Source organism: Callospermophilus lateralis, chromosome 4, assembly GCF_048772815.1.
Source record: "Callospermophilus lateralis isolate mCalLat2 chromosome 4, mCalLat2.hap1, whole genome shotgun sequence".
NCBI lineage: Eukaryota > Metazoa > Chordata > Mammalia > Rodentia > Sciuridae > Callospermophilus > Callospermophilus lateralis.
The window spans coordinates 82862940-82879061 of record NC_135308.1 but is presented as its reverse complement, the minus strand read 5'-3'; the positions used below and the strand labels follow the sequence as shown (position 1 = coordinate 82879061).

At 37.3% G+C, this 16122-nt stretch overlaps 1 protein-coding gene across 1 annotated transcript in view; it reads left to right on the top strand.

The window, feature by feature from the left end:
• The window catches only part of Plbd1 (phospholipase B domain containing 1), a 61039-nt gene extending 45028 nt beyond the window's left edge, over positions 1-16011 (top strand). The window contains exons 7-11 of the mRNA XM_076854145.1: positions 7677-7877; positions 7988-8128; positions 11589-11774; positions 12441-12547; positions 15726-16011. Coding sequence (XP_076710260.1) covers positions 7677-7877; positions 7988-8128; positions 11589-11774; positions 12441-12547; positions 15726-15908 — 818 coding nt within the window. The 3' untranslated portion in view covers positions 15909-16011. The remainder of the gene's footprint in view (positions 1-7676; positions 7878-7987; positions 8129-11588; positions 11775-12440; positions 12548-15725) is intronic.
• Positions 16012-16122: the final 111 nt, after the last annotated feature.

The window sequence follows — 16122 nt, the reverse complement described above, 5'->3', positions numbered from 1 at the left end:
TATGCATACATATATAGAAGTAAACTGTATTATAGTTGGCTTTAAGAATAATAAATAGGATTTATAAATAATAAATAGGATTTATAAATCCTATTAGCTCAACAAACCCCAAGTAGAATAAATACAATAATATTATTTATAAATCCTATTTATTATTTATTAAATTTGATGTTTTTCATCAAATTTAAGAACTTTTCACCAGTTAAAACTTTACATTTCTTTATCCTTTTTTGTCTTTTCTGTCCCTCTGCAACTCTAATTATCTGTCAAATGTAGATGATTTTTTCGTGTTCCATATTCATGTCTGAGTCCCACAGAGACTGGGCCAGCCCAGAATCTTGCACATTAAAATCATTGAACCAATGGGAAGAAAGGAATGCCGTATTCCTTTTTGTATTACTATAACAAAATGCCAGGAATGGGATGATTTACAAGGAAAAGAGATTTATTTGGCTCTAGAGGTCCAGGAGCGAGCATGGTACCAGCAGCGGCTTCTACTGAGGGCCTCATGGCAGGTGGTGTCACAAGGTAGAAGCATGTACAGAAACCACATGGTGAAAAAGAGGAAACAAGAGACCAACGAAGGGCCAGACTCATTCCCATATAACAACCTGCTCTTGTAGGAACTAATCCACTCCTGAGTCCTAACCCCCTCCAATGGCCAGCATTAATCCCTCACAAGCGCAGCCATGACCTAATGACCTCTTCTGGGTTCCACCTCTTTAAAGTCCCACTTCCTTTCTCTACCATTGCACTAGGGACAAAGCTTCCAACTCTGGACTTTTGAGGAACAAACCATATCCAAACATTAGCAGGGCAGGAAAATGGACAGGAAAGAGGTACACATTGTGGGTGACCCACTCTGAGGTGGACATGACAGAAATTGCAAGGAAAAAAGAGAGGTAAATAAAGTGAGAGGCATGGATGAGGGTTGCCTAAGAGATCATAGCTTCTACTGTAGCCTCATGGCTTTCTGTTCACATGGCCCTTTCTTTTATATGCTTGATTTGAAAACAGGAGTTCAAGAGGTCCAGGTTTTGGACCTTTCAGGTGTAAATCTTTGTATTCAGCACAGAGTAATATCTTGAAACTTATCTTTTGTAGCTATTTTAATGATAAGTGAATGGAGGGGACCTGTCTGTTTTTACAGGAATGAGGCAGCACTCAAGTTTTTAAATAAATTACTACAAATTTGTTTGCACTCAGCTTGGTATCAGACAAAAAGGAAAACAAAAATCTCTAAATTGGTTTATTCACTACAGTGTGCCTGGCTCTGTGACTGACACTATGCTAAACATTGATTTTATTATGTCATTCAATTTTTGTAAAAACTAACAGGGGACCGGGTGCAATGGTCATGTCACACAACTCAGCGTTGAGGACTGGGTTTGAATGCAATACACCTGACTATAAATACCCACTATTCTTTCAGGAGTGGTTCAGTTTGCATTTAAGTTAAAACTGAAAGAGTCATGGACTCCAAGGGCCTCCTGGCACGCCAGGTGGGTGGAGCTTTTGTGTGGGAACAAAAACTGGAATCTATTCAAAGTACTTTTAATTGAGGATTCCAGTAATGATGATCCCTATGAGGCTGAAGCTTCAAATTTAATTATCTATAAGTAAGGCTCCCTGGAATGCACTGAGTGTGTTTCATGAAGCATGCGTTGTTTCTATTTGGCATTGTGTCCAGATAACCTGTTACCTCCCACATGCGTGTATATGGGATCTTTAAACTTAAATGTTCTTCATATTTTCCTTGGATCTTGCAAAAAAAAAATGCAGATTCCACAGTACCATTCATAAAATTCTTTATTTCTTATTTCCAAACTGGGGTGTTGTAACAAGTACCCAGGCTGATTCTACCTTACTGGGTCCAGAACCCAGTCTTTGAGACTGTGGCAGCCTTTGCGGTTGATGTAGCAAAAACTTTGCTGAGACTTTTTTTTAATTTCAGGTTTATGTACTTTGAAAGTAGGTACACATGAAGATAAAATAGGCTCAAGTTTCCAGGAAAATTCATTGTCAGCTCATAGTCCTGAATGTGATTACTCCCATAGATTATTGAATGACCTATTTAATAAATGTATGGATTATAAACATCTTTAATATGCTATAATTACTTTTATTAATTTCATTTTATCTCTTTGATCTTTGAGACTTTGGTCATAAAAATGAAATACATACAAGTGAACATGGATCAAAATTGGTGTCCACTGCTTTGAAAAACAAAAACCAAGGAAAAGAAAAAAAATAAAAGCAGAACCAGGGCACATAGTCCAAAGGATTATGGATAAATTCAGTAAACTGTTTTCTTAAAGTAGCTTTCTTTTGTTTGTTACCTCCCCTTGGGCACCACCCAGGACTTGGATATCTTCTGCCAGCTCACACCTGCCTCAATCATCTTTCACCACCTCGCTCAAGACACTTCCTCCCTGCTGTCCTTCCAGATCCTACCTAATTTTCCATACTTTTCTTGATTAACTGGTCATTAGGTGATTCCCCCAACTCCACCCTGTCTGAACATGAAACTTATGACTCATTCTTCTTCATTGTTTCTAATGTACTTGTTCCATTATTGTTTCATTATGTGTATTGAGTTAATGTTGTCACAGTTTTGATGATGAAGTATCTGTCCCCATCACATCCATCAGGTGTGTGTAAAGTGGAAAAGATGTGTGTGTTTTTTTTTTAATATCTTTATTTTTATTTATTAATTTTTATGTGGTGCTAAGGATCGAACCCAGGGCCTCACGCGTACAAGGCAAGCGCTCTACCACTGAGCTACAACCCCAGCCCGGAAAAGATGTGTTTAACATTAGACTTAGGTTTATTCTTCTTGAGGTCTATTAGTTTCAAATAGTTTGAACAGTTTATCTAAGCTCATTTCTTAAAGGTCAGATGATAGTATCCATCCTCCTAAAGCAAGGGATCCAGTATGTAGTAGACGTCTAGTAAATGTTGGTTAACACTGTCTTCTTTCTCTTCCTTAGATTGCATAATTATTTATTGAGCACCTATCACATGTTAAACCCTTTTCCTGGCTCTGAAATGAATAAGCACCAGTTAATAAGGCAAAAGAAGTCCCTTCCCTCCCTGATGGAGTGTACATTCTATGGAGTGGATAGAAAAGAAAAAAAGGAAATAAATCATACAATTGAAATTAGGATAATTTATTTTTGAAAAAAAAGCAAATTTCATTTTGACATGGATCAGGATAACAGAATGCAGATCGAATGCAAATGCACCTTTTAAAATATCTACTCTATAAAAACTTTAAGAGACTTTCTAATTCTTTTATGTGGGCCCTGCAAGATATGTAGTCTTCACAGTAAACCCCCAAAGCCTGAATCCTCCATTGGCCACATTCCTACTGCAGGATTAAGCAGAAATGTGCTCAGTAACGACTTACATGGTTAATACAGGGGAGAAGTAGAAGTTGATTGTTATCAGGATTTTAGCAGGCAGGGAAGCAGGCAAATACATTGTGGAGCAGCAAAATAAAGATATGCAGGAATTTTGTGTCTTGGAATGGCAGGGAGCCAGTCATGGACTTCTTTCCTTGGAATGAGTGAGCAGAGTATTTTCCAGTTACAAACAGCAACCTATGCTCAGAGGGTCTGCTGGAGACTCAGAGGAGAGCAAAGGGAGGTCAGGGTGGGTGCTTGGGCACCCACCTTTTGAGGAAGCTATGAGGGAATTCTGACACAGTCTGTGGGTTGGGATCACTGCAGTGTTTGGCATATGAGAGGTGTTTAATAAACATTTGTTGACTGACTATTGTACTGGCTCAAAGACATAGGATAGCTGAGGCCAGGTGGTGCTTTCCACAGTTAGGAGAAATGATATTGGTCTCTCCACAGATGAGGGAAGGAGCTGAACAGAAAGACTGAATCTGGCTCAAATATGGCTTAAAAAAAGAAAAGAGATTTCTAATGTGTTTCAGCCATGTTAAAATCAAACGGCAGACAGACAATAAAAAAGCAAAATGTACTAACTAAATTAATATTACTGTGTCGGTTAGTTATGGCTGCATAAAAAGAATAATGCTCCCGATTTCATGGCTAAAAGCAATATGTATTACTTATGAGCACAGATCTGCTGAGTGGTGCCTTCTCGATGTCTCAGTGGGGCACATTTGTGTATATGGAATGAGCTGTGGGATAGGTAGGCAGCTCTGTGGGCCTGGGGCCCTGGATGCACTCTCTTGCATGACCATCTTTCGTGGGTCTTTCATCTTAGAGACCAGGATAGACTGGGTTTGTCTACAAAGCAGCAACAAGGTCAAAGAGTGAGCAGAAGTATGCTTGGTCTCTTGAGGCCTCAACTCAGCACCAGCAGATGCTTGTGAGCTGCAGCAAGTGCCAAACCCAGCCCAGATTTAAGAGGTGGGGACACCAACAACACTGCTTGATGGGAGACACTGCAAAGTCACATTGCCCAGAACGTGGACAGAGTGAGGGGTGAACAAAAGGCAGCACAGTTTTTGCAGCCATGACTCATATGACGGGCCCTGAATTATACACTAGTCATCCCTTATGTTTTCCAAAATCCCCCATGGGTGTCTGAAACTGAAGGTAGTACTGAAATCTGTACTTTCTCTGTTTTTCCTATCAAATACAACTTCAACAGAGTTTAACTTATAAATTTAGGGCACAGTGTGAGATTAACAATGATAAGAAAAGTTATGACAGTGTACTGTAATAAAGTTGTGAATTGTGTATTCCTGAAAATTTCCATTTAATATCTTCAGACCACTGTTGGCCTCAGGTAACTGAAACCCTGGAACATGAAACCAAGGCTGGGATCACTGTTGTATGTTATTTTTGTCCTTGTCTGATACTTGCAGACTATTCCAGAAGGAAGCAGTGTGTTTGGTCTGCACCATTTGAGCTTTTGGAGCAGCCGATGTGTTCAATGTGCAAGTGGGCACATTGTAAGCATACTTAATTGGATAATCAGAGTACATTTTTCTGGTGTGAAGTAAGCAATAAGTCTAAATGGCATCTGGTAGTGGTTCCTGTTTATCTTTGTGATTCAACTGTTTTTATGAGTCTTAAAATATGCTTTATTAACCCAAAGACCCTTCCCCTCCTTTTAAAGTTTCAGCCAGTAGCTTACCAGACATTGTTCGCAGGCTGGCGTTCACAAACACTGTGTGTCTCACTTCACCTGATCTCTGTAGCTTTCTAAAGTTGCTAATGACACATGAGTGCAAGATTATACTTTTATATAGTTAAAGAACATTTTTTTCTCTTATAGGCCAATCTGTTTGTCCCCTCTTTGGGCCTTTTATTTTGAACTTTAAAATATAGACTTAGTTTCCTCAATGATAGTTTTTGCCAACCAATTCATGTTTTGTGTTCTAGAACTCTGGGCGACTTATATTTTTTCTATCTTCCAGTCATTTCTTAAACATTAGTGTTAGTCATTCACTTACACGTTTTAAAGAATGCCTGCCCTCTTGTGTCCAGAGAGGCTGCTACAGTAAGGAGTGAACTAGCAAACTGAACTGTGCCAGAAAAAGGGTATTCTAAACTAAGGGGATTTTTCTACCAAAAAGCTTGCTCAACGTTGCCAAGCATGGTTTATAGTATGAGCACTGTAAAAGAAAAACAGACCAAGAAATGAATAGTTATTGAATACTCCTACACTCTGCAAGCTAGATATACTCTTCAAGTCCAGACTGTGTCTTGCCAGAGAGGACACTCACTAAAATTTCATTCAAGGGTGTCATTGTACCACCTTGTACCACCTGGAGTGTGCAACTGTCCCTAGTTTACACAAACCTCTAAGTAGCCTATCGGCTGCCTTGTGAAGAAGCTCTTTAAGTTAGTTGGACACTCCTGCCATCATGTGAATTTCATGGAAATTTTCAGAAATTTCCAGAAGTTATACATTGTTAGAGCTGAGTGGCACCACTTAATCCCGGGCTATCAGAGGAAGGGAATAGGAACAGAGGCAGAATGAGACTTGTCCCACTCATTAGTGGCAGTGCAGGCAATTAAAATGCAAGCTTCTGACTCTCAGTCCAAGCTTTCAAGTCTTTAACCAAGTGATCTATTACTTGAACTCATCTACCTATTTTATTCCAGAACTATTGCGTATAGTGCTATTGAAATGATTTTAGGTGACACAGGGACAAATATGTTTTGCACATTAGTAGAAATGTATTTGTTTTAATGTGTTTTATGGGAAAAAACCCAAAACATTAAACCTGTAGTTCCTTAGACATTATTGTATATGACAAGGCTAAGTATTTTAAGTTTTAAAATGGAGTTAATATAAAGAAAAATATTAAGTAATGTATATGTTAAAGAACTCGAATTAGCTTTTCACAAGGTACACATTTGTTAAAATGTCATGCTATAGGTCATAAAACTGTGAAATTTTTACTTTTTAATTAAAAAAATGAAAATATCAACAACAATTTAGATAGTTCTCAGATATGACAAAAATGATCAAAGTGGTGTAAAAATGGTGGAAGTTTGGGACTACTATTGGGAAGTTTGGTGGAAGTTTTGGGACTACTCCGTCTATTCTGACTGCTGTAACAAAATACCTTAGGTTGGGTAATTTGTAAACTATTGAAATTTATTGTGTGAAGACCTAGGTTCTAGCTCCAGCACTGGGAAAAAAAATTGCTCACAGTTCTCAAGACTGGGATATCCAAAATAAGATACCAGCAGATTCCATGTCAGCGAGTGCCCTTTCCCATAGATGGTGCCTATTTCTGTGTCCTCCTAAGGCTAAAGGAGTTAGCAAGCTCCTGGAGCCTCTCTTATAGTAGCATTAATCCCATTCATAAAAGATGCACGAGAAGACTGTATTACAAAAAGCCCCTCATTGGGGCCTTTCCTGACATTTCTTTAACATCGTTAGCTTGTCCACTTGATGTCAGTTACTGATGAAAATATATCCTTTCACTGTTACAGCTGCACTTGATCTATGTCTTCCACACTCAGCCCAATATAAACCACAAAGTAGGTATTCAGAAAAGACTTGTTGAGGGCTGGGGATATAGCTCAGTTGTCAGAGTGCTTGCCTTGCATGCACAAGGCCCTGGGTTCAATCCTCAGCACTACCTACACACACACACACACACACACACACACAAAAGGTAAAGACTTGTGGCTTCACCAATTTTCCACTGTTGTCCCAACATTGACCCAGAGTATTAAGTATCTTAATTTCAAAACCATGTTCACATTTATTCATGTAGACGTTTTCCACTTATAAAAATCATGTAGACTCATAAAATTGTAAAATACAGAAAAGTAGAGAGAGAAGAAAAAAGACATTCATATTCTTAATTCTTAATTATGCAAAAATGAGCCCTAATTAAAAGTTAGCTTGAAAAATCCTAGCGAATTGGGCTCTACTTCTGTGTATCATTTTGGAAATTTGGATTTCTCCTGATTTAAAATATTTTTATCACCCCAAATCATAAAATCAAACAATGGAGAATCTAGGGATAGAGGTGTATGGCCACCTCCTTAAGCAGCAGTTGGGTAGCTGCCCCAGAGGTAAGTCAAAGCTGGGAGAGTCTCCTGTGGATCAAGGAAAATAATAGCTGAGAGTTTGTAAAGTGCATTGGCTATGTAAAATTATACACTGAAAATGATAGTAAAATATCCCATGTATACATATGCTGATTTGTGTATTTGTCTTTCCTGTAGGGTTTTTGGAGTCCCTGGATGACTTTTACATTCTTAGCAGTGGTTTGGTATTGCTGCAGACCACAAATAGTGTATATAATAAAACTCTACTGAAAGAGGTGATTCCTGAGTCTCTCCTGGCCTGGCAACGGGTCCGTGTGGCAAACATGATGGCATCTGATGGCAAGATGTGGGCAGATATCTTTTCAAAATACAACTCTGGTAAGTGGCCTTGCAGAATAGCTTTTAGGCACATATATATGTTCAACTTTAGAGTTGTTAACCAGTAAAGCCACATCCACACTATGTCTTTGTATCTCCCAATATTTTAGGCACCTATAATAATCAGTACATGGTTCTGGACCTAAAGAAGGTAAAGCTGAATAACAGCCTTGGCAAAGGCACTCTGTATGTTGTGGAGCAAATTCCTACATATGTAGAATATTCTGAACAAACTAACGTTCTACGGAAAGGTACCTTCTTCATGCTGTGTCTGAAAGTTTGATGAGTATGTGCATGTGAATATTTATATGCTTGGCATGTTTATGGTGTGTGAACAGATGATGGGCAAGAAAAGATGGGGATGCCATTGCTAGTTACACTGGGAAAAAATTAACAAATTCAACGCAACTGGTAAACCTATACCTCAGTTCATAAAGGACCATGGGTAGACTGGGATACAAGTCAGGCATTCATAAACCTGACTTTTCGTGGTGCTAATATTGCCTTCTCTCCTGGATTTCTGGTTAAAGTTTTACATTCAATTCAGCAAGTATTGATGGAGTACTACTTTGGCTCAGGCTGAAAAAGCCTGCCCATAAAGAGTTCAGTTGTTCAGTATAGAAGGTTTGTCTCCATACACTTCACTTCTATGCTAGACTGAAAAACCTAGGATAAACTATTTGCATTGCTTGATTTGAATCTTGACTCCTCAAAACCATGGGCAAATTATCCTACCTCTCCAAGCCTCAATTTCTTCATCTGTAAAACAGGACAGTCTTGGGGTAGATCCACAATCATTTATTTGTGATTTTTGAAATCCCAAAATTGTAGAACCAAAAACTCTTTGTTGTTTTTGGTCTTGGCTCACTTGGTAGCAAACTATTACATGATCTGAACTCATTTAAGAGTTAAGAAGGGTTGCATAGGCCACGTGGTGGGTGCTGATTGGCAGGGTGAGTAAGGAATGGTGAGCGGACACTGTGTCTAGCGGGGATTGGTCGAGAAAACTTTTCAATTTGGCGCCCTTCGGAGAGGAGGGGGAGGGGTAAGGGATTACGTGATGTTCTCACGAGATGGAAACAACTTCAGTGGGGAGTCTCCCACACACCCAACAATTATTTCCTCTTAAAGATTTACCTTATAATTAGGTTATAAAAATATGAACATTTTTCATTATGAGATGTTCCCCAAAGAAAATGTCATACATATGTACTCCATGCTATACTAGAATCTGGAAAACAACAACAACAAAATCCTCAATTCTTAAACTTATTTGGGCTCCCGATAATTTTTGGATGTAAGAATATAGATCTTTACAATTTCACAGGATGGTCATGAAAATTGAGAGAGGTAGTAGTGGGAGAAAATGTTAGCCTCATAAATCTATAAAGCAGTATAACCTTTGTTGTGTAGAAAATGAGAGTTTTTGGCATGGGAAAACAGACTAAACATTGTAGAGGAGAAAGGAGACTAGTTATGAGACTATGAGACTAGTTAAGAGATGACTATAATAGATTATCAGCTGATAGATGAGTAGGAACAAAACCAAGACAAAGTGTGGTCCCTGGGGATCAGGACCTGGTCCTCAGTTTCGCAGGTCACATTTTGTAATGATTTCTGGAGTGAGGCATCTCAGCATAGAGTGATTCACACCAACTAAATACTCATAAGACTTATGCATAAAGCAATTTTTTTAAGGTGGGGGTTTCAATTGCATGCAGTTCATATCCTACAAAGCAGGAGACCTTCCTCCTTCATTATAGGGAAAAATAGTAAGAAGCCAAATAATTAAATAGTTACTTGGCTAACACAGCAGTTCAAAACTGAGAATCTAGCTGTCCAACCACAGCTCCTAAAAATATCCCTCAAGAGAGAGATGCTTGCTCAAAATAGCATTTCATCTTTGCACTATGTACATATATCATTATATATTTTTTTGTGTATGTGTGTATACATACACACATATGGGAGGGATATATTTTTGGATACATAATTATTTGGCTTCTTACAATTTTTCCATATGATATACATATCAGCATCAACTCTTTTTAGTCTTAGGGAATTTTCATGGGGTTTAAGAAGGGGATTGGAAAGAACCTGAATGCACCATTCTATCAGCAATAATGCAAAGAAAAAAAATGCTACTTTGATCAAGCCTCTCTCTCTTGAGGCATACTCTTAGGAGCTGACTGCACCAGCTTGAAGTTTGAAGAGCTAGGTTCTTGGTTTTGATTTGCTCTGTTAGCCAATAAAATAATAATTGTGTATCACCAGGTTGTTGTGAGACTAAAGTTGCTTTATTTTAAATGCTTTTGTAAATCATAAAGCTTTATGAAAATGTAAAATAGCAGTCATTTTCTATTACTCATTTGAGCTGGTCTCATAAAAAAAATATAATAGTTATTATTCATCTAATGTTTACCAAGTATTAGACAATACCGTAAACACATTTGAATGCATCTCACCCATTTTGTCCCTATGTTCTAGATATAGAACACCTATAAAAGCTAAAATATAGTATATAATATATAATTGTAATACATTAATATTAATAGTTAACATTTTACTGTAAAGCTCAGAAACATGAGGTACTCAAATAAGTGATGTTGTATAGTTAATACAATATATAAGCTTTAGATTATGATTTCTTATCTATTTTAATGTACCTGTGTCAAATTTTTTAAAATTCTTGCAGGATTGAAACTTGGAACTTAATGGGCTAATGCTCACAATAACCCTTGTAAGGCAAATAATGTCACTGTTTACATTATAAAAATGAAGAAACTGAGGCACAGGTAAAGTAGGTAATTTGTCCTAGGTCACATAGCTAATAATGGCTGAACCAGACTTCAAATTCAGGCATATTAACTCTTGAATCTATATAACCTAGATATGTTCTAGCAACAAATGTGTGTTGCTTTTTTATTAATCCTAAAATGTCAGTGTCATTCTTATCTCTTTCTTCCTGATGCTCTGTCCCAGAATTAGCAAGGTTAAAATAACTCCTTCTTGTCTAGGAGATCCCATACAACAATAAAATGGAGACAGGCAAACAAAGGCCAAGAATATAGAGGTGATAAACTACTCCTTGAATAGACACATTCCTATTTTGAATGACTGCCCTCTTTGCTATAACCCAGGCCAGTGTTATTTAGGATGTTCCTAAAATGCTTCTACTAGTTGTGTCATACGTTTGGTGCTAAATGACTAACGAACTCTGTGGCTGTGGCATACTATGAATATTTGAATGAAACTGAGGTTTTATAGATGTTTGTAGTCGAAGGAGTTAAAAAGTCTACTGGAATATTAAAAGCCATCCCCAGCTCCCTCACATTGTAGGCTTCCTCTTTCCCTCCCACTTTCACAGAAGAAAAAAAAAAATTGAGGCTAATTGCCTACGTTCTATTCATCCATCCCTGAGCCTAGAATTTAGGTGTTTAGTTTTCTTATCCCCAATCACTATCCATGATTAACAATTGAAGTCTCCCTTTTGGGGCCACATTGTGAACCATCTTTTGGCATTTCTGTAGCTGTATCACTTAAGTGAGCTCCCATACACTTTGCATTATATGTTGTTTTGCTTTACAGATAATAGGTCATTTTCTGGTTTATATATTCAAGAATTTGGGGGTAAAGACAAAGAATTCTAATGTTGTTCTTCCCCTAACAAAATAATATAGAGGTATACCAATCTCTTCCATTCTAAATTAGGATATTGGCCTTCCTACAACATTCCTTTCCATGAAAAAATCTACAACTGGAGTGGCTACCAACTGCTAGTTCAGAAGCTGGGTTTGGACTATTCTTATGATTTAGCTCCACGAGCCAAAATCTTCCGGCGTGACCAAGGCAAAGTGACTGATATGGCATCCATGAAATATATTCTGCGATACAACAGTACGTAGCACATTTCTCAAGAATCATTCTTCAAAACTCCTTTTCTTCCCCATGGATAAAGAATCCATGTAAGTTTAACATCTGTGTACTAGAAGGAATTTTAAGAAGTTATTTAAGTATTTAGTATTCAATTAAAAGTTTACATTTTTTTTACTCAGCAAACAGAATTTTGGTCTCTTTTATAAAATAATAGGGAAGATTCTACTTGAAAAAAACATATGTAAAACACACAGAAAAAATAAGCTATACAGGCTTATTTTTTATACAGGATATCCCTCTATCCCCCAAATATAGGTTTCCTTCCAAGGGCAAAAACAACTAATAAAAACAAAATATTCATTACTGATTTTTGAAAATAGTATCAAAATCAAATTTGTATTTCTTTTATTAGAAAAAAAAATGCACATTTATCTTCTATTATTTCTCTTCCATCCACTCTTCACTGTGCAAGGTTCTTGAGGCGGGATAGGCCTTGTGCAGAGGATTTGCAGTTAACTGCTCCTAACATAAGCCAAGAGATGTCTGTAGATGTCTGGGAGCAAGCTAAGCTTTCAGGCTTTAATATGTCCCTACATCTAGTATTAACAAGTCCAAAAATCTTACAATGGACAAGTGTATCTCAGAATAGCCAATACTCACTCTTTTCCCCAATATTTTGTTTTCTAGATTATAAGAAGGACCCTTATAGTAAGGGTGATCCCTGTAATACCATTTGCTGCCGTGAGGACCTGAACTCAGTTAACCCAAGTCCAGGAGGTTGCTATGACACAAAGGTAACATACAGTTGGCTTTTGAATTTAATGTCAATCAACAAGTAGGCCAAAGGCAAAGCTGAAGAGGTTGTCTTAGCATAAAGAATAATGTCCCTAAACATAAACTAAATTCAGGAATCAGCTTTTTCAGAGATTCTGGCAGTGGATCCCATTGCCTAACTACAGGTCTCCTCTGCCACTTAATAGTAAATCTCACAATTTTGTAATGTTTTCATTGCCTAACTTGTAAAGTGAAAACAACAGTACTTACCTCTTAGTGTCTTGTGAACAAACTTTTAATATCCATAAAATGTTTTGTACAGGAAGTAGTTATTTACAAATGTACATAATCATGATGGTGATAAGTTTTACTAGACCTACTCCCAAATCCAAAGAACATATTATTGAGAACAGTGTTATTTCACATTAAACATAACTGAATTTAGTTGAAGGAACAAGAATACTGGACCAGGTGCCCAAAGCACTAAAGGGTTTCCACCATGTTAGAATTGATAAGTATTGTAATAGGCCTCAAATTATAGGTAATAAATAGGTTTGCAGTAGTGTGCTGAAGTCCACTCATATGGTATGCCAGAACTAATTGTTAGTTGATATACTACTGATGGCTTAAAATCTGATGGCAGATTTACACCATGGAAATCAGCAAACATTAAAATCCAGGGTCTTTTCCATCAGAGCTGCTTGCTACTTGACCTATGGTTTATGGATGTCCTAGAGGACAAGTTAACCGGTTGATGGACATAATCATTCTACTACATCTTTTTGTACTTTTAGCTTCTATATGTTGTCTTTTCACTTGCGTCACCTGTCCTAAATTGTGGAAGAAAACTTTTACTTTTTTTAAAGAGTGAACTATTCTTCATTGGCTTAGAAAATCATTCGACTGCTGGTATTGTTTACACATTTATTTTTCTATCTGCCTAATTCTTCAACAGGAAATGCATTTAGTAGTTGAGTTCCAGCTCAACCTTCTTTTACTACGTGAGGATTGAAAGGTTTGGTCTTGATGCTCAATTTTTGTGTAACTAAAAAAAAAAAAAAAAAAAAAGGTAGTGGTGGTAGTGGGGGAGGAATGTAGAGAGCCAGGCACCCATGAAGCCCCAACAAATGTTTGTATTTCATAGTATTTGCAAACATTGAGCAATGAAGTGTTATATTTGTCCCAGAATAGACCCCCCCCCCCACAAAAAATCACCTCTGCTGTCTTGCCTGCAAGAATCCAGCCTAGCTTCCATCTTCAAATTCTGTCAAAGGATATGTTAAAAATAGAATTCTCCTTTTGCCGGGTGTGGTGGCACATGCCTGTAATCCCAGCAGCTCAGGAGGAGGATCACAAGTTCAAAGCCAGCCTCAGCAATGTAGTGAGGCCCTAAACAATTCAGTAAGGCCCTGTCTCTAAATAAAATATAAAAAGGACTAGGGATGTGGTTCAGGGGCTGCGTGCCCCTGGGTTCAAACCTCGGCACACACACACACACAAAAAAAAAAACCTAAAAAATAAGCCAATTCACTTTAAAAAAAAAAAAAAAAAAAAAAAAAACTTAGTTGTAGGGGAAAAGGGTACTCTTGTACATTGCTGGTGGGACTGCAAATTGGTGCGGCCAATTTGGAAAGCAGTATGGAGATTTCTTGGAAAGCTCGGAATGGAACCACCATTTGATCCAGCTATTCCCCTACTCGGTCTATTCCCTAAAGACCTAAAAAGAGCACACTATAGGGACACTGCTACATCCATGTTCATAGCAGCACAATTCACAATAGCAAGACTGTGGAACCAACCTAGATGCCCTTCAATAGACGAATGGATAAAAAAAATGTGGCATTTATACACAATGGAGTATTACTCTGCATTAAGAAATGACAAAATCATAGAATTTGGAGGGAAATGGATGGCATTAGAGCAGATTATGCTAAGTGAAGCTAGCCAATCCCTTAAAAACAAATGCCAAATGTCTTCTTTGATATAAGGAGAGTAGCTAAGAACAGAGTAGGGACAAAGAGCATGAGAAGAAGATTAACATTAAACAGGGATGAGAGGTGGGAGGGAAAGGGAGAGAGAAGGGAAATTGCATGTAAATGGAAGGAGACCCTCAGGGGTATACAAAATTACATACAAGAGGAAGTGAGGGGAAAGGAGGAAAAATATAAGGGGGAGAAATGAATTACAGTAGAGGGGGTAGAGAGAGAAGAGGGGAGGGGAGGGGGAGGGGGGGATAGTAGAGGATAGGAAAGGCAGAATACAACAGACACCAAAATGGCAATATGTAAATCAATGGTTGTGCAACTGAAGTGATTCTGCAATCTGTATATGGGGTAAAAATGGGAGTGCATATCCCACTTGAATCAAAGTGTGAAATATGATATATCAAGAACTATGTAATGTTTTGAACAACCTACAATAAAAATTAATTAAAAAAAAAATAAATAAAAAAAAAATAAAACTCACTACTCACTCTGCTGGAGTAGGAGCTCTAAACCACTTCCAGTTTTGAATGCTGCCCAATTCATGAATTGTTCTTTTCTCAAATAAATTTTATTAAATGTAAAAAAAAAAAAAAAAAAAAAAAAAACTTAGTTGTAGATGGGATACAATACCTTTATTTATTTTTATGTGGTGCTGAGGCTTGAACCTACTACACCACTGAGCTACAGTCTCAGCCCCTAATTCTTTTTATAGCCATTTTGAGCACAGGATTTTTTTTTCCTGTATTACCTGGTGGTTACGTGTTTGCAAGAACCATGGACCTCATTTTTTGATAATCAGTTCCTTCTACTTAAAAACTAATTACTGACCTGATAATAACTTTGAGGACTTTATTGTCTATGGTTTGCTCTAAGCGTTGCTTTCATTAAATCTCATGAAAATTCTGTGAAATAACAGGGTTATTAGCTCATTTTGCAAATGAAAAAACTGAGTCATGGAGGGGTTAAGTGCTTTCTAAATAAGTTTTGAAGGTAGAATTCTGAATATCAGTAAGAATGTAGACCTCATTTATTCTATCAGTCAATACATACTTGAAAGTGAAATGGATATAGAAGAGTATATTACAGGAAATTTTAATCTTAAAGTCCAATATTGTGACTTTGGAAAGAGAAAAGTGAAAATAAAGGCCATGCATTTAGTCAAGGTTTTTCCCCAAATGGTTTTCTAAAATGCTCTCTTCCCCTCTCTTTGCAGGTGTCAGATATATACCTAGCATCTCAGTACACAGCCTATGCCATTAGTGGTCCCACAGTACAAGGTGGCCTCCCTGTCTTTCATTGGAACCGTTTCAACACAACTCTGCATCAGGGCATGCCAGAAGCCTATAACTTTGATTTTATTACCATGAAACCAGTTTTGAAAATTGACATAAAATGAAGGTGGTACATGAGGAAATAGAACACTGCAAACAAGATACCAAAGGTTCTATTTTAGCTGTTTTTCCCATCAGAACTATTCTTAATAAAATATATTAAATTCAGTTTGTCATTTTAATTGTACAATGATTCTTTTTCTTTTTTTTTAGCAAGCATTCACTTGTTTGGAACGCTTTAGAAGAAACATTATATATGACATAATACTAGGCTTCAGT